General features: G+C 41.9%; 1 protein-coding gene across 1 annotated transcript; it reads right to left on the minus strand.

Annotated features, from left to right (window-relative positions):
- Window positions 1–251: 251 nt before the first annotated feature.
- rbm38 (RNA binding motif protein 38) lies at window positions 252–22,597 on the minus strand. The gene is made up of 4 exons (XM_003438805.5): window positions 22,060–22,597; window positions 20,512–20,635; window positions 17,193–17,247; window positions 252–1,778 (listed from the first exon to the last, which is right to left on the minus strand). The coding sequence occupies exons 1-4, from the start codon at window positions 22,279–22,281 to the stop codon at window positions 1,427–1,429; spliced, it is 753 nt and encodes a 250-aa protein (XP_003438853.1). The 5' UTR covers window positions 22,282–22,597; the 3' UTR covers window positions 252–1,426.
- Window positions 22,598–24,178: the final 1,581 nt, after the last annotated feature.

Consider the following 24,178-nt stretch of genomic DNA (forward strand, 5'->3'; position numbering starts at 1 on the left):
TAAACAAGTGAGACATAATGTGGATCTACTGGCTGTGATTGGCTGGCCAAGGTTGATTATTTTTCATTGTAAGAAAGGTAATTAACATATTTTGTAAAATCTATTGCCTTCATGCCTTCAGCAGGTTTCCAGTTCACCAGTGTAAAGCAGCTCAGTGACATAATGAAATGTCAATTTTCCATGCTGCTGCTGGTGTATGTACTGTCCAGAAGTACTCAGATTTGACCTGCTTAAGAAAAAGATAGCACATCTCATTTAGAAATATTCATTTTATTTTTGCATATTTGTTTAAGATGTGATGTATGGCTTGTTTTAAGACTACTAAGACGATGCCGCGGCACCAGGAAACTGCAGTATCACGACTAAAGAATCTCTCCGATTTCTGCATTCGAGGAAAAAACAAAAACAAAGAAACAACTCTGATCAGTACAAGAGGCTAGAAAAGAAGCTCAGACCTGACACCAGCATATACTGCATTATATCGTATGTCTCTCACTCACTGACACTCACAGAGACCAAACATGGACATACACACACTTTTGGACATCCACATCCAAATACATTTACCTGATCTGTATTGACACCTAAGTAACTGAATAAAGACCGACTCCGAAGATGCTCTTGCTGCAAAAGTTGAGAAAGCCTACAAAGCAGCTACAGGAACTTCATGTGATGGCTAGTATGCTTGAAGTGTTAAGAAAGTCGATCTCAGAGTGACAATCTAGCAGTAGCATTACACAAAAATATTACACCAGTGTTGTCTACCTTATTAATGTTCCACCTCTGTCATTAATATTGCATATTCTGTGGTAATTACTATGTAACAAATTGCCAGCAGTGGAGAAAAGGAACAAAAGGGAGTACAATAAACATTTTGTTTGTTTCACATGTGAGACTAATAAAAATGACAAAATGAACGAAGTACAGAGACAGATCTCTAAGGCCATAGACAGAAAGTTAACCTTGAAGAGGAGGTAATTGGAGCTGTGTTTCTGAAGGAGGAACTGACTCCCAGCTTGGCTAGAGCCCAGCATTCAGCTCAGTACCTTTGGAGAAACTGCAGCCACAGCATCATGTCAAACATATTTCCTCGTTGTCTTTACCCCGAAGTCAGACTGCCTCCAAACTCAGCGGCAAGAGAAACATCCAGAAAATTACCAGTCGTCTAATTCCAGTCTCTGAGTGCTGCCACTGATGAAAAACATTCAGAGTGTATGCTGATGACAATAGTAATAGAACGTTTTCTTTAACTATTACAACAACAACAATAATAAAAAAAAAAACAGGAACTAGAGTGCTCTTGAGAAGCCCTTTTGATTATATGACACTCTCTTCCACTTCTAGTCTCATCCTGATGATGTCACAGGTCAACAGTCACGCTGTTTCGAATCATCAGGTCAGCAGCTGCAGCCATGCTCAGAGCCGCTCACTGCATGCGGTCCGGCTGGTGCAGAGGGTAGTGGAGGAAGGCCTGCGGTGCAGCAGACACGGCAGTGAGTGCAGCTAGAGGAGGATGGATGGCAGCCGGAGGGGTTGGTGATGCCGTGATAGTGGGCGCTGGCGTACTGGGGGAGAAGGTGTAGCTGAGGTAGCCAGCAGAGGGCGACGGCGATGGGGTGTAGGGGTACTGCTCCAGTCCTGTGGAGGCATAGGGCGTGTAGGCGGGGCTGTAGTCTAGGTAAGGGGAGGTGAGCGCCGCTGCTGTCGGGCTGAGGTGAGAATGGAGCAGCAGGCTGGGCTGGAGGAACGTCTGGGGGTAGACGTACTGCTGAGTGAGCCTGAGGGACACAGAAACACTTTGGTTAGCAAATATTATGTAATTCATTATCTGGTTTTTACAAAACCGTAATTAAATGACTAATTATTGCAACTCTATTACCATTTCAATTATTTATCATATAAATATTAATTGTTTAGTCAAGAAATCATTTACCATATTTTTCTATAGTAAAAACAGAAATATACACTTAATATACTTAACACTAAAGCACACATAATAAAACAAACGTGGGACTTCTCATTTTTAATGTGTTTATATATAAACGTATAATATGTTACACACATTTTCTCATGATCTTTCAGTAAATTCTTTAAACTCAATCACTGAAATCATTAAAAAATTACACTGACTGAAGCACAACTGTTACACAGATATGACAATTTTCAACAAAGTCCTACAGACCTATCATTTGTAAATGTAACTGATGAGTCTTTATTTATTGTTTCATTATCGTTTATTGTTTAGATCACTCATACCTGTTTAACAGCAACTTTTGGGGTTTAAGAGTTTTGGGGAACTCTTTGGGAGTCATGTGAAAAAGCAAGTTTACACGGGCATATGGAATTTTGCAGCCTTACTGCTTTCATAGTAGATAAGAGGGAAAGTATGTGCCAGATGCTTGTAATTAAGTGCATTTGATCAATAAATCAATCATCAATAAATGTGAGAAACTCTTAAAAAGCAGAATTTTGGGTAGTTTGCTAGTCTGCAGCATTCAGCTGTATGTCAACCAAATGCCACAATCTTCCCAGGAGTGGATGTCCCATCAAATTCACTCCAAAGTCTGACGATACAGTGCAGTCAGTCAGGCTCTACAGGCATCAGTTAGCATGTTAAATGTTAAAGTTAATGATATTCAGTCTTTATCTGATTGTACTAAGTATTATTTGTTTGACTGACTCTGCCAAGAGCCTCTTCTCCTCATAAAGTACACTGCAGCAAAGTTGCTTCTGAACAAAGCACAAGAGTTTTGGAAAGACAAGACCAAAGTGAAGATGTTTGGCCATAATGCACACCACCATATTTGAAGCAAACCAAACACAGCATATCAGCACCGCACTGTGTTGATATCAACACCTGATATCAACTGTCAAGCACAGCACGGTGGTGGTGGGGGTGATGATTTGGGTTGTTTGCACCCACAGCACCTGTACACCTTGTAGTCATTGAGTCAAACATGATCTCTTCTGTATACCGAAGTATTCTAGACTCAAATGTAGGATCATTCGCCTGAAAGTTAAGATTGGTCCAAATTGGGTCATAAAACAGGACAATGATCCCAAACACCGGCAAATCTACAACAGCATGGCTGAAAAAGAAAAGAATCAATGGCCCAGTGAAAGCTCATATCTCAGCCTGGTTAAAATGCTGAGGCAGGACATTAAGCAAGCTGTGCATACAAAAAAATACCCATGAAAATCAAAGAACTGAACCAATGATGTAAAGAAAATTGGGCCAAAATTCCTTGACTGAGACTGATAGTCATATCAAAAATGAAAATTCACGTTATTTCTGCTAAATGTGCATGCAAGCTATTGAATTGTGGATTGTATTTAGTTTTTCACAGAACTTGTCTTGTAATAACGTTCTTTTTCTTTGAGGACTTTTCCTCTGCTTGCATTCACAATGCTAATGGTAGAAACTCAGGGTTTCCTCTGTACGCCAAAGTAGGTGCTAGAAAAGAAACTTAAATGAGATTTTAAGAACTATCGTTCTCAGTTTCTGCGTTGGAAATTCTAATTATTTCGGCCTCTACTGTATTTTAAATTTAGTGTAAATCCGTTGATATTAGCATGTTAGCATGCTAAAATGCTAATGCTAAAAATTAAATAATCCAGCATGTTTTTCATTGCTACTGTGAACACATTAGCATCACGTACTGCAAACACATGCTAACTTATGTTATTTTTTATGCAAGTCAGTATGTGGTCTGACATGTAGCTTTGCTTGAAGTTAAGTCTTATTTAATATATCTTTTTAAATGTATATCCTATAAGTTGCACTTGATGTTAGTGGAGATGTCTCAAACTAGCCTATAACGTTATGGTTTCTGGGCCTTTTCTGCCAATTTTAAAACCTTTTTTCATGCAACAAACAAACAGACATACAAATAACCAAAAAAACATTAAGACATGGAGAAAAACAATAAAAAGAATGTAGGTCAGTACATGTTTTGTATGGGCCGAGTGGTTAGCAAAGACAAAAGATGAAGCTGAAATTCCTCTTGAGTCTTAAAAAATTGTCGTAAAAATCACACACACAGGCCTGACAACATGCATTTCTGTCTGAATATCCAATGGCAACATCAGAAAAATGTGTGTGCAGAGCTGCCACTCTGTATATCACTGAGAGGTCTGATTTTTAAAGCGATTGTAATACGAGATGCTCTACGTTCACAGTTTCTTTAGCGAATGCTCCTTTTCTCTATACCCCAAATACTGAGTCCTACAAAAGGTTCTCCTCCTCCTTAAAGAGCAATTATCAGTTCTGCTCCCTTAAAATAGATTGCCTCCCTTGTGTTTAAGTTTAATTAGCACACTGCCTGAAAAAGGTTTTAAAAAAAAGACACTGATCCTAATGAAACATTTAGGTAAGAAACACTAAATTGCAATAAACTATTCTTATCGTGATTGGCTTATGTTTCTAAAAATCTGTTTTGCTTCCAAAATATGATTTCTGGATTTGACACCTGTGCACTCATACACACACACACTACACACACAAGCTGCCACAACAGATGCATTGTATGAGATTGTCTGCACTTGGAGCCACAACAATAATGAGAGAAAAAAGCGCTCCACTGTCCTCTTGTATTCAATCATGTCCTTGCCTGAGGCTGCCCACTTAACCTGAACATCCTCAGTTACATCTGGCAAAAGCAACAGCGATCATATCAAAGGAACTAGGTTATGCTACGCTGCTTAAGTAAAAACAACAGAACATGACAGTGTTTAACACTACAGCCTGCAGTCAGAGTCATTAACCTGACAGTAACCTTGTCACTGCGTCTGAGCAGGTGATCGGAGCAGTGAGAGGCGGCCTGCCGCTGCTCCTGCTTACCCCTAAACAGAAAGAGCGAGCAGGGATCAGGTGTGATTACACAAGAAACACTGAGCCTGCACACAGCCACTGTGCTGTATACACAACACACAGACACACGCCAGTATGTGCAAGATAGCTGCCAGTATAAATACAGCATCCATATATTCATTTTAAGTGTCAATCAAATTGAACTCTTCTTTTGAACTTATTTTAACTTATCGTGCCCTCTGATTGGTCACTCTAAACAAAATCCACAAACCTGTTTCCCCCTCATCACCAGAGCTCTAATGCTAGATAGCTGCAGGCTTAGTCTGATTGGCAGGTGTAGGCAATAGAAAGAACATTTGATTTTCTTTTCAACTACTGATGATTCATGATTTCTGAAAGTTGTTTTTTATTTAACCAGTTGTGCGGCTGAACTGGGCAAAAGGACCAAAAGAACAACGATGGGTAAATAAAATACCACTAAAATACCACTAAAGGCAGTATAAGTGAAACTGACTTTGAGGTCTCTTTAAATGTAATTCAGTTGCTTCTTGTTGCTTCCTTTGTATTTTTCATTTGTGGGATGAGACTACGAGACTGTCCATGACCATTTTCATGGTTTTGGATTTGTTAGTTTTCCATCCTTCCCTCCCTTATTATTAGTCTCACCTGCGCTGTCTTTCACGGGTATTTCAAATTAACCAGCCACCCTCTTCAGTCTATATCCTTCCTGTCTTCCACCTGTGGCTTTTCAGATTTCCTGTGGGGTTTTGGGTTGTTTTTTCTTTTCTTGTGTTCATTGGTACTTTCCCACATATGACCTTTCGCCAGGTTTTGGACCTTGCCTTCACTGTTTGTCCTCACTGGCAGCCTTTAAGTTTAAGGCCACTGCCTGTTTTTGAAGTTGGTCTTTTGGCTTTTATTCCTGCTTCCTGGTGTCATGCATACACAGGCACTGTTAAAACATTAACCACAAAAATGTGGGATATTTTCTTATCAGGTGTATTTATAAATTGCAAATGTGGGACTCATCTACTCTGTTGCTTCTTTAAAACCCTTGAAAACCATTTCTTTTCTTCTATAATATTAAATGCTCATTACCAAATTAAAAAGAAAAAAAATGAGTTTATAATTTATTAAATATCATTAAAGTTTGATTTGAGTCTTACAAAATTCTGATTTGGTAACTTTTTACAAACTTTACTCAGTTAAAAAAAAAAAAAGAAGGAAGGAAGGGCCCAAAAAATCGCTGAGGTTTTGGCTGGCACGACGAAGATTATCATCTGCACGGTTTCAACAACATATAAAGTCAAAACAAAGCTGAAGCTAGCAACATCCCGCCTCCTCGACCCCTCTTTATCCCATCTCGTATCCCCCCGGAGCAGAAGTGCAGTGTCATTCCCACGGCTGTGTGCCGCTGCCTGCCTGCACCGGCCTGACTGATCCAATGTGACAGTGGCATCGTACGAGTGGGAGCTGTGCCTCGCCTCTCTTCTCCCCGTGCCTGGCATCATCGCATCACTGTCAGACACACATTTATACACGCACACAAACACGCACACACTCAAAGGGGATGTGGACAGGCACGCAAACTCTAAATTACAGCGCACACATTGAATCACACAGTCGAATTCACCACATCCCGAAGAAGTGAACACGCAGGAAACAAACGTAATACATGCACACACTTAACAGGTTGTGTGTAGTTAGTTAAGCAGCTTAGAAGAGTGTGTGTGTGTGTCTCGTGGGGGGGTTCAAGCATGGCAGGACTAATTGGCGCAGCTGCATGGGTGTGCACTCACTAACAGACCCATGAGAGCAGAATAACCTCCACCGACTCCGCTCTCCCTCCCCTCTCCGGGTTCGCTCCCTCACAGCCATCTTCCTCGTCTGCACTCCCCCTTGCTGTCCTTTCTCAAAACCAGGCAGCGCCATGAAAGAGAGAGGATGCACTGACCAAAGAGAATAAAAACCAAAACATCCATAAAGGTTTGGGGTTTTATTTTTGTTGTTGCTGAGGTTCAAGGTCGGGACTCCTTAGACGAGGAACGAGCGATGCTGAGAGGTGAAGGATCAGCCATCATATCCCTCATGCCTTAGGACAGCCTCGCTTATAATAGTACAGATGAGAGATGTGAGGAGAGTGAGTCAGTCAAAGACACAAACACACACTCATGGAGAGGCACACGCATGACCCTCCGTCCTCTGTCGATAAACACACACGCGGCTCGAGGGGGGGTGAGTGATAGAAAGGCCAACATCAGCGCCGGACACTCAGCTCACATGTCAGCAAGCAAGAAAGACATTTAAATCTGATTCATTCAAATAAGGCTGACACGGAGAAGAAAATGTCAAAAAACGGATACGTCTCCTGACTTCAACCCATCTCACGCCTGAGTTTTAACTCAGCACATGTCAGTCTAATGAACGCCGTCTCATTTCCATCTGACGTTCACTTGTTGCACGAATAAAAAAAACATTCAAAATATCCTGTTCTGGACCTGGATTTATCGACTTTAACCGCTTTAACTTTTTTCAGGTATAAAGCTTTCATTTGAAGTTATTTGTCAGATTCCTAATGACATAAAATATAATCATCAAGTAAATAAGGAGCTTTCAGGTCACCGTTTGCTTTTGATTTCAAGATTTCAAAGGATGTTACATCAGACTTTTTTTTTGCCTTCAAGCCACGGCTTCTTTCAAAGTAAGCCCAAATTCATCCATAAAGAAAAGAAAATGTTCAGAACTGTCAAAATGACGTACAAATTTTACTTCAAACACACATCCAATAAATTCTTCAGATTTTTAATGCGACTAAGTACCCATTTGTAAGGGTTATTAAGCAAATATCGAAGATATTTCACTCAAAATACACACAGTTTTTATGTTTATAACTTTTACTTTATAGATTACTCTGTGTTGATACATGTAGCTGGTTCTCAGTGTAATACTGAGAAAACCTGTTATGTATGAAACTGCTCGCTGTTAAGTTATGTGTAGTCCCTATTCTTGCTTCCTCAGGCAAGTGTCTGCAGATGTTTGCACATAAAGTGATTGACAGGCATCATGTTGATAAATGAGAGAGTACAGACCATTTGTGGTTGCTCTCTAATGTTGACACAGAGCTAAAATGAACTGTGGAGACACACTTAAGCAACTGTTGGCAATCATATTCAGGTAGGCCGTGGAAGTAAAGCTTTTAACCTTTATTGAAGAGGCCAAAGTGTGCCGAGAAAAAATCCCCAGCAGCAGCAGCAGCAGGAGCAGCAGCAGCAGCAGCAGCAGCAGCAGGAGCAGCAGCAGCAGCAGGAGCAGGAGCAGGAGCAGGAGCAGCAGCAGCAGCAGCAGCAGCAGCAGCAGGAGCAGCAGCAGCAGCAGCAGCAGCAGCAGCAGCAGCAGCAGCAGCAGGAGCAGCAGCAGCAGCAGCAGCAGCCTGAACCGTTGATACAAGGCAGGATGGATCCCTGACTCTACCTTCTGAATGTGACAGCAGAAACTGAGATTCATCAGACCAGGAAGCATTTTTTCCATTCTAGCTGACAGGAGCGGCACATGGTATGGTCTTCTGCAGCTTCATGTGCAGTTCACTCAAGAGATGGTCTTCTGCACACTTTGGTTACAATGCTTGTTTATTTGAGTTACTGTTCAGAGATGTGGCCATTTTCCTCTGACATCTAGCATCAACAAGGGATTTTTTTAGCTGGAGAACTGCCGCTCACTGGATATTTTCTCTTTTTCAGAAAAACCTAAAGATGGTTGTGTAGGAAAATCCCCGCAGATCCGCAGTTTGTGAAATACTCAGACCATCCTGTCTGTCGCCAACAACCTTCACCATTTTGATTCTGAGATTGAACTTGAGCATGTCGTCTCTTCATAGCCGCACGGCTAAATGCACTGAGCACTTGATTGTCTGAATAGATATTTGCATTAATGAGCAGTTAAATGGGTATACCTAATGAAATGAGTGTATTTTGAATATTTTAAATAGTTGTTTATAGCAGCTGGAGCTTCACAAGCATAATTGGGAACTTCACTGAGAACAGCGTTTGCTATTTTCCTGCTTTTTCTGCTCTGATTAATATTTAAGCCAATAGTTATTTTCCTCAATTTCCTAGAATAACCTTCTGGGTGAGTACAACCCCCATTAAAGTCTTCACAGTGGTTCGTTTTAAATTGTTTGCATGTTCAGTTTACCCCTATGCAAACCACAGAGAAGCAGCAAATCCTCACAACTAAGTGGAAGTAATTTACGATTAATCAATATCAGTGGATGGCTAATCAGTTAATTGTCTGATGGTGGCAGCTGCAGCTCTGAGCAGTCATAGGATTACTTTACATGATGCAAACACGAGACATGCCTTTCTCTTGTCACATTTCTGGCAGGTTGGCAGGTCTTTGCTGTGAGGCGCCTGCAGGAACACAGAAGTGTTGATTTAGCCTGAAATGCGAAGTCACTGCTCATTAAAAACTGGCCTCGATCTATATTTTATGCACTTTATTTGTCAGCATCACGGCATCAGTGGGAGACAGAGGATGGGAAGATGACTTTAGTGCTTAAATACACATCAGAAGAAAAAGAAACATAACCCGATGCAGAAGAAGTGGAAAAAGATGCAATCAGAGATCAAAATGTGTCATCTTTTAACAGACGACTGTGCTCTGTGTGCTCTGAAAAGCTTGCGACACCATCTCTTTACATTTTTTGTTAAATGAGGCTTTTCATCCAACAGAGGTGTCGCTCCTAATTGGGTCCCTGGGTAAGAAAAATATCCACCTGAGGGTTCGCCGTCTACTTAAACCCCCCGTCAGAGAAAGAGTGATGACTGCAGACTGAGAGGAAAGAGAAAGAAGGATTATTTAAAGGGGGAGGAAGACAAGAGGAAGAATGGGAAAAGAAAATCAGACAGAGAGAGAAGAGTTACGGATGTGAACATATTAAACAAGTCGACACGTTGGCGCCCGCTGAGGCCGTTCACTGATTTCCTGATGTTTCGTTGAGGAGCGTTTTATAATAAACGCACATCACACGACCCTGAAGCTTCACCGAACCCAGCCACAACTTCACCCACCCACAGGTGTGCTTTAAGTCTATCACCCCCTCCTCCCATCCTCTACTGCTCTGTTCCACTGCTTCAACAGGAAGTCCCCCCTCCCTTCCCCCACGCCTCCACCTTAAATAGACTCACCGCACATCCATCTCCCTCACCCTCCTTTATTTTCACTTAAAAGAAATTAAAGAGCAGAAAAAAAAAAGAATCTCACTTCTGCCAAGCAACCGCATCGACGTTGCTGCAGCTTCTGGGTGCTGAAGGCAGACAGCAGGCGGCCATGGGCGACAGACGCCTCCCCTCCTCCCTCATATGAGAACATGCCTCCCCCCACAGCCCTCCACCCTAACTCAGCTGTACCTCAAAGCCACATTTGGCATCAGCCTGTCCTCTGTCCTCTAAAAACTTAAAGCAAATGTGCCAAAGCAGCAGACAGAGAACTGCGCTTTGTTTGAGTTTATCTTTGATATCTGCTGTTTACTGTGTGAGTTTGTGTGAGCAGACAAAGGAAGAAAGCCCACTGGGAGCCCCACAGTGATGATGGTGAAGTGGGAACAGGGGGCAGCAAGAGGCATGAGGATATATTTAGACGGATCTTATGTCTAGTAGTTTGACGTTTGGGAAAAACATGTTTGTTTGCTTTTCTCGCACTGAGTTAGATGAGAAGAATTTCATATCTGTCCCTTAAATATGAAATGACGGACAGCAGCTGGTTAACTTTAAAGAGGCATCTACAACCTTAACAAAATTCACCCACTAGCTCTTCTAAAGCTCATAATTAGCATGCTAGAACCTGTTTAAGTTACTGCTCTGAGCCAAGAAATAGTCTGATTTGAAACCAACCTGGTAGGTTTTTATCACTGGAAGGGAGATGTCATTCTGGCACATTGATCCTTGTTCTTGCTTTTACAAAATTTTAAATTTTATGTGTTAATTAGTGACATTTAATAGTGCTTATAGGTGGACTTTGTTGACAAACCCCCAATTGAGATAACCTATTTTGTTTTAGCTACATATTTACCACTTAAAATGATAACAATAACTTTCTTCTAAAGGAATATGCATAATTTCTTATCACGGAAGCCTCCTTGACTCACTGGTTATTTGTTTTAATAACCAGATCATAATATTTCAAAAAAAAATTTTAATTAAAGTTCTAATGAAAGTGCAGTCAAAAATAAATTATAAACTACATTTTATCACAATTACAATCAAAGTTGGTGCAGATTTATCAGTTGCACAAGCATGAGCGCAAAACATTTTAAAATCTTCTATTGTCCAATTTCAGTGAATTGTGGTCTCAGTTTCCTGGTCTTAGCTGATGAGAGTGGCACCTGGTGATATGCATTTAAAGATTCTCTCCTGCGTTTAACGAGGGATTATTTTAAGTTCCCGTTGCCTTCCCACCAGCTTGAAGCTGTCTGGCCATTCTCCTCTGACCTCTTTCATCAACAAGACATTTTCACCCAGAGAACTGGTGCTCACTGGATATTTTCTCTCTTTTTTGGACCATTCTCTGTAAACCCTAGAGATGTTTGTGTGGTAAAATCCCAGCAGATCAGCAGTTTCTGAAATACTCAGACCAGCCTGTCACCAACAAATATGCCACGTTCAAAGTCACTTAAATCACCTTTATTTTTTCTCATTTTGATTCGATGTTTGAACTTCAGCAGCTGGTCTTGTCCATGTCTACATGCCTAAATGCACCGAGTTGCTGCCATATGACTGGCTGATTAACAACTGGCTGAATGGGTGGAAACAAACAAAGTGTATATTTGCATACACAAATGCAAAAATGCAGAATAAAAAAAGAAACTGTGACAACGGCAACATCTTACACACAAAAAAAGATCCCAATCAGTTCAATAAAGTTTAATATGAAGATCATTAGTTAAGAAAACAAGTCCTAGATTTATAATCAGAGAGAAAAGACACCCTGTGTTAAAGTGAAAAATGGTGAATGCCCAACTATCTTGTGATTAAAGACTGGAAAAGCTACTGTTCTTTCTCAACAGCATGACCCTGTTTAAACCTTGGACTATTTCTTTTAGTTGAGCCTAAAATAAAAGTCCTTCATGCAGCCAAGAAATGTTTGAAACTGACTGCAGTCATACTGATCATGTCACAGACACATCGAGCCTCGGAGCAGGGAGATCTGAGCTGGGACAGATGTGCCCTTTGCACGTAAGAAACTGAAAAATCTAGACATTACTCAGGCTGTAAGGTTTATTTATCCCCAGTTTAAACATGTAATTTCTGTCAAATCTGCACTCCAGATTAAACAACTTCTCTCACATTTGTTTAAAGAGTCAATATTAGCTCAAGTCTCCTTCTGTCAGCTTGTTTCACTGTGGTGGATACAGAACAGTAGCAGTGGTATCCTACATTCATCAGAACGCCCTCCTCAAACAGCAGATTTGATTTCTTATCTGCACCAAAGAGATAAAAATCAACGTTAGCGGTAATAGCAGTAATTCAAAATAGACAGTTTCCTGTTGAGAAAAAGGCAGTAACCTGCAGCTGTGGTGCACTGAGACCTCCTGAGGTTAACGCTGTGGCAGACATTGGTATTGCTTCTTCTTTTGCAACAGATTTTTCCCTAAATACACCCTCGAACAATGAAACTCAACTTTGTTTACAAGACACATCATGAACTGATGGTAAGATGGCTTCGAAGTAGGCAGTGTTGGAGAGGAAAAAAACAGAGGGGAATGCTCAAAGTGAATGTATTTGTTTCACTTTTTTCAGCACTGACATGCACACAGTTGCTGCACACATGAGATTTAAAACAAAACTGCGTGGTAGAAATCAAAGCAGAACAGGCTGAGATATCTTAAACCAAACCAACAATATTACTCAGAAATTAGTCATCTTTATCAGCTATGACACAAAAACAGCCCAGCATTTGCTAGTTTCAGTTCTCAATTGTGACAATTTGCTTTTTTTTTTAAAAATAGCAACTCTTCAAAATAAAAGCCCACTCAGTAGTTTTCATTGATCTGAGTTTTGAGAAGCTGGAGTATCATCCGGTTGTCGGTTTGAGTACACCCTCATTGAAATCCAATGCTTTAAATAGAAAAAACTATAAAATATAATGTGGCTCATAGCAGGTCTTAAAATGAGTAAATACAATCTCAGATCAACTGTAAAATATTAAATATTAAACTGCTATTATATGACATAATGTGAAAAACTAAGTACACCCTTACTGGTTTCATAGCAATTACGAGACGTACGTAAGAGCGGCTTAATTTGACAGTCTGGAGTATTCAGATGTGTGTTAACACAACGCCAAGGAGTAAAGGCATCATCAGTGATCTTAAAGAAGCAGTTGTTGCTGCCCTCCAAAAGTCCATCATTCTACAGCAGAAAAGATTATTCACAAGTGGCAAACATTCAAGACTGCTGCCAGTTTTCCAGGGACTGGACATTCCAGCAAATTCACCACCTCTATTAAAGCAAAGGTTTAGGCAATTTGCTGGTCTGGAGCATTCAGATGTGCGTTAACATAATGTGCCAATAATCTTCCCAGGAGTGAACGTAACAGCAAATCAGACTGTGAAATGCTCAGAGAAACTGCAAAAAACCTAAGAGTTATATCTCAGACTCTACATGCCTCAGTTATCATGTTAAGACTGAATAAATGTGGCTTGTTTGGAAGGGTTGCCTTGCGAAAGTCTGTTTTCTCTATATAGAGTATGGCAACACAGCTTAGGTTTTCAAAGTTGAATCTGAAAACAACACAAGAGGAACAATGTCCTTTGAACAGACGAGACCAAAGATGCCATGATGCACGCCGTCACATTTGGAGACGGGGAGGGGGGTGTGGGGGTGATCTGGGCTTCGTTATGCAGCCACAGGACCACCTTTCAGTTGACCATGAACTCTTGTATGGTATTCTAGAGTCAACTGTGAGGGCATCTGTTCAACACCTAAACATTGGTCTGCTGCATGTGTGATGGCGACGGGAAAATGATCCCAAACACACCAAAAACTCTAGAACAGCCCAGTCAAAGTCTGCAAACCTCAATAAAGTGAAGCAACAGACAGTTATTGCTGATAAAGGTGGCTCTATCTATTTAATCATGGAGTGCAGTTTGTTTTTCACACACTGCTTCTGCATTTTTGGTTTAGTTTGTGTTGAATAAATAATGACACAATCTAGTATGACATGTTGTTGTTCTTCACAGGCTGGACTTACCTAATTTTAAGAGATGCTAAGGGCCAGATGATGTTTTATGTCCTGATATGTAAGATGACTTTATCTTGACTGTGTTTTAGTATTTTAACCACAGTGTAAAATAAAAAGTATAATTCGATAACTAGGTTTAAAATTACCTGTAGGTGGATTTTGTTAACAGACCAACCAAATGTGTTTTTCTTAATCCAGTGTTTCAGTTCATACTGACAGAAAACAGAAAGTGCTCTTGCTTCACCTCATATGTCTCATTTATTTTCTTCACAGATGTCCCAATAGTTTCTCAGCAATTTAAACTGCTACCTGCAAAACACACACGCATGAATTTGGAGGTGTTTCAACCCTAACAAAAAAAGTGCCACCTCTGGTTTGTGTTTGCCTTTGGGGTGTGCCAGGTGATGTTTTCTGCTGTTTTTCTTCAGTCTGAGGTGTCAAACTGTGACTCTTCCTGCAAGCAGAGATTAACAAAAGACTCCCTCTGCGTCAAATCTCCTCTCGCACTCTGGGAGACTTTCTATCAACCCCTCATCACTCATTCATAGACTCATCTGGGTCAGCCTCAATTCCCTCATCACTCATTCAGAAATTGAGGACTGCAATATTAATAGCACTCAGAACAGTTGAGGTTTTTAATGGACTTTTCTGTAGCCGCAGGATCGGAACTTGTCAGCCTTCAGAAAATCAGAGTGAAGAAATCATTTCCAAAACGCTACATTCTGTAAATTCCTTAAAATACCTCTAAAATATAGAAGATCCCATCACTAAAACTTCAGATTTTTGACAGCCAAAGACCGAAATAGCAGCTATTTGATTTTGAAATGAAGCTCAAAAAGTCAATAGCAGAACCAGACACACAAAACAAAATCAACAGCTGTGACAGTTGGTAACATCCTCTTCTAAGATCACCTCCTCACCGGCAATACACCAAACATCTGACTCAAGACTAAGTAGGTGTTGTCAGAAGAAGAAGAAGAGTCATCCATCCAGTCATCAACAACAACGCATCAGCTGGGTTCAACCTGCACCGTCTCTCTCTACTGTCTGCAGCAGTCTATGATATGAGTCATCCCCCTTGTTTTACTCAGGAACTGAGTCATTAAGATTTCCTTTCTTGTTCACACTGTAACTCTGGGACACTGAATGAGAACGTCTGTCACCCGTGAATTACACTTTCCCAGAAAGGTTTGATTCTTCCCAAGAAACCAGCACCAGCTCACCAGCACGATACATCTGTTGCAAAACAGGCCTTTTTCCTGACTTAGTGAAAGTGTACAATATTTCAAAAGAAACAACACCTCTGATCAGGTGCAGGGCTGAAGCATCAGTGTGCAAACATCCACACAGAGCACTATTATAAACTACTTAAAGGGAAATTAAAGTGAAACCGAGTGTTAAAAATACTTAAAAGTGTTTAGTGCAGCTGCTGGCTGTACTTATCATATTGTATTTTTCCAATCTTTTCAATGCTTCTCTTATTCCTGTCCTGGGGTAGCATGTTTGTGTTGGTTAAAAACTCTTTCTGTAGGCAAATACCTAAACGGACACAACTGTAGTGGCATCATTTAATCATTACTTGCAAGATGTGTGAATTTTGAGAGAGTAATCTTGTCAAACATGGAAAGTTCTCTAATGATGTTTGCAGCATTTGATTATGATAGTTGTGCTAACTATTGCATGTTATCTAGGGTTGTGCCACAGCGTACCATCCACGATAATTCCAGCACAATTTTTCAGCATAAAAAGTGTCATCTCATGATACCAATGGTATAGCAATGCCATGGATTAAACATCTCTAACACGCACAAAAGAGAAGCCCAGACATGTCTGAGAGGGAGAGCAGCAGTGCTTAAAAAGGGAGCAACCTAAATTTTTTACCGTTAAAGGTGGAAGTGGAAACAGCAAACTTGTTTCAACATTTGAGGCAAACATAAACCATTAAGTAAAACCGGGTTATGAAGGGCTAGGGTTATGAGGACATGTTAGCGGTTTGTGATGTGCAACCCAAAAGTAAACAACTCAACCGAGCATCGCTAGAGCAGTTGCTAGCTTCACTCCATATGACAGGAAGACCAAATAGTGTTGAGCAGTTGTGTTACACTTAAAACTTCAGTGAAAACACTGCCTAGGCTACATTTGTGCTTACATTTGACTCACGCTGTGTCACTGGATATTTTATTGTGTCACTACTATTGTGCTATAATGCTGCTGTCTTATCACCTTGTGGCAATAAATTCACACTTCAAATAAAGGCAGTCTGTCATCAGCGTCAGAATCACAGTGGAAAAAAAGGATGTAAACTGCCCTTCATGCTGTTTGCACTAATAAATGCTGCTGCCTACAAGCTTGCTCTATTAAATAGACACCAAACAACATAACAACACATATAAAATATCTCTGCATCCATTAACTAGAAGGCACCGGTGTTGCTATATGTAGTGATGACATACACTTGCCTTTCTCCTACATCGAGGGTCTGCATAACAACCAAGATGAAACTTTTTTGATTGTTATGGGTATCCATATACACAGCTAACAGCAGTGAGCACAGTAAACATGTTAGCACCTGCATGTTTGTAGACTCTTGTTTTTCTGGTTTCCTGCCACAGTCTCTATCTTGCAGCCAGTTGGGATCATTTTCAGGGTTTTAAAAGGGTGTTGAAAACACCACTTTCTATTACACAACTACACAGTGACTCATGAGTGGCACTACGGTGATGCAACGAGACCTCTGTGTGCACAAATGTGAGGAAGCGTGTGTGTGTGTGTGGAAGTGGGAGAAAAAGAAGGGATGGAGGGGAGTTTGACTAAAAAGCTTGTTGCCTCAGTGAAGCCCAACTCATGCATGACTGAAATTCAGAATTGAGCTTCTCATGGGTTTAATGGACCAGAAAGAGAGAGAGACAACAGAAGACATCAAAAGCCAGTGCACCGATATAGAAATGGGCACAGGGTCGAATACATTCTTGAGGCGCTGCAGAGTGCCAGCGACTACCGAGACCCAAGTGCAGAAAAGGAGCGAGTGCTCACAAATGTCAAGGGCGGAGGAGTGAAATGTATTGTGTTGAGGAGGAGGAGGCAGGTAAGAGAGAGTGAGAGAGAGAGTGTTGGAAACAGTGGTATTGATTCTTCGCCGTCTTACCCATACTGCCTCTGAGCCCACGTAGGATGGACTTGCTGAACTCCAACAGAAAGACCTGCAGACAGAGACAAAGACAAAGAGAGAGGCAGCGGTAAGGCGGGATATTTTAGCTACTGGCTATACAGACAACAGAAGAGACGGGCAGACAAGGACAGAGCCGCTCTCTCCCTCTCTGTCTGTTTTTGTCTCTCTCGGAGGTTAGCATGTAAACGGGAGTATCACAGGCCGACTGTTATTCCCCCAGCATACACACTCACACAAATAATGATGCACTCTATTGCTCACAAACATCTGTGACCTCCCTGCCTCCAGACTTCATCAGGAATCAGCTGAGACTGAGCAAGAAAGGAGAAACTTATCCTCCTCCTCCTCTCTGCGCCTCCTCTGACTTCATCTTTACATTCCTGCAGCTATTTATTCCTTCCCATTCCTCGTTTTTACTGTACGGGCATGACTTCATCACCCCTCCTCCTTTTGTTCGAACTTATATCTAAATGCACGTTTTCCCTTTCTTCACCAGGACAAAGAGGAGACAGGCACGCTGTTATTTGTTGCTCTTAACAGTCCCGTCCCCTTCTTGCTCTTCGTGGCCTTCTCCCCGCTCTCCTATTCTCTCGCTACTCTCGCACACAATAACAAAATACCAAGCGCTGCCATCTCCCATCAGCCGCATGCTTGGAGAGTTGCGTCGCAGCCCTCGCCTAGAAATAAGGACACACAGTCAGTTGTTGTTGGCACCACTGTTTGTCAATCACACCTACACTCCATGGCATTTCAGCAAGCACGCTTTAAACGGAGTAGCGAGGGAGAGCTGCTGTCAAGGTCTGGTGTGCACCCAGATGTCGAAGGGGAAGCACAAAACATGTGCGGTGGTGGTTATCTCTGAAAAAGCCCGGCGGCGGAAAAGCTTGTGCGTAAACTCAAGCACACAAGGAGCGAATGTATGGTGGGAATAAGCAGCTGGCTGGGGTGACGAGCATGCCAGTGGTCGTCCGTGATTTATCCAACTAATCTCACATTTAAGCATATATTTATATTTTTTGTGATTTTTCTTGTCCTCCACAAAGCCCTGGGTCAACATCCCTTTCAGTAAAATGTAAATATGTAGAGACTTGAAGCCTGCTTGAGAGCATTTGCTGCCTTTGTTCTTTCAACAACATAGAAGGCCTTTAGCTGGTTAGAAGTACACTTACTGTAAATGAGTCTGATCCTATTCAGAATGTGCTGTTTACATGGGACACAAGAAGACTTCATATTTCAACAGTATCCAGATTTTTGATTGTCTACCTGCAGCTTTTTTACATTTCACACATCAAACAGTGTGCTGGATTCAGTTTCCCAGTAAAGGAAACGTGGCAATACACTTTAATGCTTACAATATTCTGCTTCCTTTATATTTCCCTATTATGTTTTTATTTTAATGTAGTTGCTAACTACAAGCTGTGACAGAATGAGGTAAAACCTGAATAACATGTTTATAACATGCAGTTTCCTGATCTGCCAACACGTACCCTGGGCATGTGATCATAACCAGGGTCTTCATGCAAATCAGTATTATTCCAAGCACTCTGTGCAGACTATCACAGGCTGTGATATTCACCTTCATGATGTATCATATTCACATTATTCTTCTAGTAACGTCCGTGTTCGTCAGTATCCACAGAACGGTGGCTTGTGAATGAATTTATTCAGCTGGCACCTGGCACCCAAGCTTTGAGTGCCAGCTGCTTGTCTTCAGTTGGCACTCAAGGCTTCGACTGATAAACAGTGTCTGCTCTTGAAGTGATGCCCAATTTATGCTTCGGTGGGAAATCTAAGTCGTAACCTACGACGTAACCACAAACCCCTCTGAGCCCCACGCTGTAACCTCCGACGTAGCCTGACGCGCACCTCCCGAGTCAGCCCGCAGCTACTGTGATTGGCCTGTTCAGCATGATAGACGCCTCCTGTAGATTTCTGGATACCTTTTTTCTCCAATTTTTGAATTTTTTTATTCACTGAGAGAATAACGATCATCATCTCAGTATGAGAATTAATAACCACGGCGTCAGTATAAGGACTTACAAATGCTGGCAAATTCCTGGAGAAAGATTCCTGAAACTAACAGAATGGATATGGGGGAACGTTTGTCTCTGGGAAAAAAACAAAAAAGAGCAGGGGCCGCATATGAAAAACCGTCAGCCACTTACATGAGCTTCAGAAAGGTTCCCCTGTGCTACTGTCACTGACTAATTCTGCCCCCACCCCCATATAATCTAGAAAACTAAATATTTGTTGTGGCTTACTATACTGTCAATCTCAAACATGTTATCTCTTTCACGTTGAAGTCTTTAGAAGCCACCGGCTGAGTCAATTTGCTACATTATATCCCTTTTTTCCACTTATCCAATTCAAGGTCACAGTCTGTAGGGCAGGGTACATCCGAGATGGGTCGCCAGTCTGTCACAGAGCCACCACAGGGTGACAGACAACCATTCACGCCTACGGTGAATCACCAATTAACCTAACATGCATATCTTTGTACTGTGGGAGGATGCTGGAGAACAGAGAGATCATGCAGGCCTCAGCAGGCTGGTTGCTATGAGGTGATGGTGCTCACCTACACACCACCATGCTGTCCTCAAATTACTAAATTATATTTTTTTAAATATGCCTACTGATAGTGCACTGTGGAAACCTCATATACCTTATTTGGTGCCATAAATCCTCATAAAATTCAAGACGTTTTTAAGCCAGATGTGCAAATACAAGTGATCCAAACTGGACTTCCACAGAACAATATTTTCTACTTTTTTAAGCAGCAGCACTCAAGGTCATCCAGAGGTGCACGATAAGATAAGAGCCAAATTTAAATCAACCAAGATTTTTGTTTCTCATGATTGCAGGACTCCTACTCTAAATAAGCGTTTTATAAAACTTTTTGTGCCATTCCCAACTTGAAATGTCAAAAAACTCACGTCTAACCTCCACAATTTTTATCAATCTTTACCAATAAAAAAGGATTTAATTTGAATTTCACACTGGCATCAGCAAATTTGTTTTTTGTTTTTTAAAAAAGTGTTTAAAAAAAACACACTTATTCAAATGAGTTTCACTTCACATTTTTTATTGGTTGTCCTTCCCCCGCCGGTGGTTCCATGCACCAGTTGTGGGAACCACTGCTCTAAATACTCACCAAACCACCAAAACCACTCACTGAAAGCTCACCTTTTCAAACCTTCAAATAGCATTTGATTAAAAAGAAGCTCGGTGCTACCTCCTGTTTGATGAGTTTTTGAAGAAAGAAAATAGACGCAGATTAACGATCGAACATGCTTACTTGACTGTGAGCTGCGAGGTTTCGCCCCCAGGTACGCCAGGTTCACATTAGCCTTCCTGCCGTCGATGATGGGGTTTGCGTCTTTGCACGCTCGCTCTGCCGCCCCCCTGTCCACCATGGTCACCTGTAGACAGCGTCACAGCATTGCACATTAATACCACTCATGTAATCTCTTAAACCGACAAAACTGCAACGCATGAAAGCTTCTCTACAGTCTGGATGCCAGCATGAGCGCTCGGATGAAGCAACACAGAGGGGTGACCCTGAGGATGCTTCTGTCCTCGTCTCCTTAATCTTTTTTTTCCTTTTTTTGCAGGACAGGACGCTGACTCCACTACATGAAAGGAGAAATGAGAGTGTTTTAAAGCTGCCAGTGGAGCTTCAGCTGTGTTGGTGTGGGCTGAAGTGTAGGAGGCAGACTTTTTTTCTTCACCCTGGCCTGCCAAGGATGAAATACTAGAATCTACCTTGAGGGACTGAGTTGAGGAGTGGGCAGAAAGAAACTGGGAAGGGGTGATACAGGTTAACACACACAGAGTGCAGCTACACCACAATGCAGGACCACAGCTGCAGGCTCCACTGCCAGTAAGTGGGACAGTGAAAGTAAAACAGTTATGCTTGCTTTCATTTTACAGCATCAGACTCTGGACTTTTATGCAAACATAAAGCAGTGGATGGTTTGAGATCGCTGTGGTTCATGAATTAAGAGACGTCAGGGATGAAATGAGCACGCTGCTACCCAACTCTCAAAAAAAGGGAGGGGGGGAGCTCAACACATGGCTGCTTCAGCTGATCAGCTCATTGGCTACGCAGAAGGCAGAGATAATCTGAAGTTCAATACACATTAACTCACAGTCACTCAGACAAACAACCAAAACCCATCCTGGCAGAGGGGGGAAGGGCTGTGAGGGAGGAAGTCAACATGAAACTGCTGCAGCCTTATCTTGCAGAGCCAACTGACATGTCACACCTCCGAGTCCAGGGACCCCCATCTCCCCACCCTACACACACATACACACTCTCACACACAAACACACAGACGACACAGACATCTGCCCACAGCTGCAGGAGCTTATTACCAACTCAAGTGTATCTGTGTGGGTGTGTGTGTCCTTGTTTTGTGTCTGTTCGAGCTTCCATTTGTACTTGGGGGGAGTGGAGATAATTGATGACACACTTATAAGAAATAACCTGCTTCTCATGCTTCTGGCATGTGACTGTCACCACCAGACACTGCACATGGCTGCTGCTTGAACAAAGTGGCAGTGTGTGCAGCGTACAAGCCCGAGACACACACATTAAAAAAGGTTCCGATGAAAAACATAACAATAATGTAATTAACTATTAAGATAAAGTCACTTTAAACTGATTAGCAGCTACAACAGACGTGGGCTACTGTGCTTTAAGCGCTCTTCGTTTAATTAGACTGGAAGTTGCTGATAAAACCTTAATTAAACGCTCTTTTTTGTTTTGTTTTTTCACTCTACATGCGTTGAGTTGCTCTCTGACTCTAGCAGAGAAAAAGCAGATGAAGTTAGATTGACTCACAAAGCCGTATCCTCTGGATTTTCCCGTCTGTTTGTCCGTGATCACCACAGCCTCGTCGATGTCCCCGAAAGTCTCGAAATATTTCCGAAGTGAAGCGTCGTTGGTGTGATAAGGAAGCCCGCCGACGAAAATCTTGGTGTAAGTTGTGTCTTTTTCCATGGTGGGGTGCATTATCTCTAACGGAACCCCGACCAGCTGACCTAAAAACAGCGGTGAACTCATGCGGCTTGAAGATAAAGAAAAAAAACGCAACACAAAGGAAAACAAAAAACACAACAAGACAGTAGCGGAAACTTTACGCCCTGTGGTCACCGACAGCCTATAATAACGCCAACAGCGCGTCCATGGCTTGACTCGCAGCCCCCGGTTGCCTCACATATACCGCTTTCAGATGTGTACTTGTCTTGGACCCTCTTGTCTCCCGTCCCTGGAAAAAAAAAAGGCAAAGTCTCCAGGCTTGGACAGACGCTTACATGCGCCCACTCTGCTTCTGGTCCAATAGACGAGCGGTGCGTCTTTTCCTATCCGCGCATCCCTCCTCCTGCTCCACCCTACCCCCTGTCGCCGCACACACACACACACACACACACACACACACACACACACACATACAGGAAACCCCCAACTTGGTCAGTGAAATGATGAAACGGAACAGCCGGATAATTTGATGTCTGCTGCTGTGGAGAGCAAAGGGCACCAAATGTCTCCAGGAAAAACCGGACCGTGTGCGCGCGCCTGAGAATGCTTTTGACTTGAAGCTTCGGAGAAAGTTGGTTCGAGGAAAACAGTGATGCGAATGACAGTTCACCAAAAATACACCTGAAACCGACAGTTTGTAAATAAGCTTGGACTTTTTCGTGTGGCAAGATTCCCACAGCATTGCTTTAAGGAAGAATTATTTTTACTAAAGTTAGCAAAATCAGCCGCCGCAATTGAAGCAGCCAAAAATGGTGCTACTGTATAATTTACAAGAGATAAAATACTATTAAGGACATTTGTTCTCGATTAAGCTAAAATATGCCAAGTTCCTCATCCACTACAAAAGCTCTAACTGTCCTGACTTTTTAAACCAAACTAACACTCCACAGAAGTCCTGGCGGCGCTGTGAAGCAATTCACTGCACCCAATAGTTCCCCATTCTGAGTAACTTCATTAACATACATGTGAGGGAAGTCATCCTCTGGAAATCATTAACCGGTGGACGAAGTTTCATGAAGAATAGAGGAGACCTTCAAATCTCCAACCTGCTGATCACCCATTTCTCCAACTGAAACACTGCGTATTTATTTTAACCCTCTGAGGTCTGAATCGTCAGAAGTAGTATATTTTGCAGAAAGGCAAAAAGGACCTCGCTGTAAAAACTGTAAATATTTTATGGTGTTTTTCATTAGAATGATTATTTCCTTTGTTCATAGATCGATAAGAAGTGGGAGAATAATCTAATAAAAACAAAACCTTACATATTGTAAATGGCTATTGGTTAGAGATGGCGTGATTGTGTGATGATTCAGAGCTAAGAGCGATAAATAAAATGCATAAATTGATTGTTACGTTACCTTAAAACTGAACGGAAACGTAAAAGAAAAAAAAAAAAAAAATGCTTTGCATTGCAGCCTTGCAGTGATTGGAGAATTTAAAAGGGTGAATGAGTCACCCCACAGCAGCAAGTCAATAAAGTGAAAGTTATTTAAAGATCCGAAGGGCTGATAGAGTCTTTTAAAGTTTCTGTACAGTAACAGAAGCTGCAGCATTCGTGGGGATGGGATGGCCTTGCCTGGTGTGTGTGTGTGTGATCCTTTCATTAGAGGGTGGGGGTGGATAATTAAGATGAGGGAAGAAAGCGGGATGATACATGACAAAAGCTCACACGTTTGAGAGAGCGGCGGAGGCTCTTGCAGGAAACATCCCTGCAGATGAAAGCGAGACGTGAATGAGAAGAAGCTCTCGTCTTTTGTTTTGGAGGAATGGCCACCCAAACGCCCGAATCCCCCACTACATGTTGATAGCTCCCATCCACACAAAGACACACTCCCCTCCCCTCCTCCACACAGACTCACGTCTCATTAATACTTGGACCAGAAGAACGTCTGCTTGTAACATACACTTGTAGCCCCTGAAA

This window comes from Oreochromis niloticus, linkage group LG20, assembly GCF_001858045.2.
Source record: "Oreochromis niloticus isolate F11D_XX linkage group LG20, O_niloticus_UMD_NMBU, whole genome shotgun sequence".
NCBI lineage: Eukaryota > Metazoa > Chordata > Actinopteri > Cichliformes > Cichlidae > Oreochromis > Oreochromis niloticus.

Bases quoted from the DNA above. Each gene is read 5' to 3' on its own strand.
- rbm38 (XM_003438805.5), bottom strand. From the start codon at position 22,281: ATGAGTTCACCGCTGTTTTTAGGTCAGCTGGTCGGGGTTCCGTTAGAG. The intron at 17,248-20,511 runs GTAAGCATGTTC...CTCTGTCTGCAG, and splicing joins ACCTCGCAGCTCACAGTCAA to GTCTTTCTGTTGGAGTTCAG. The intron at 1,779-17,192 runs GTAAGACGGCGA...TGTGTCCCTCAG, and splicing joins TGGGCTCAGAGGCAGTATGG to GCTCACTCAGCAGTACGTCT.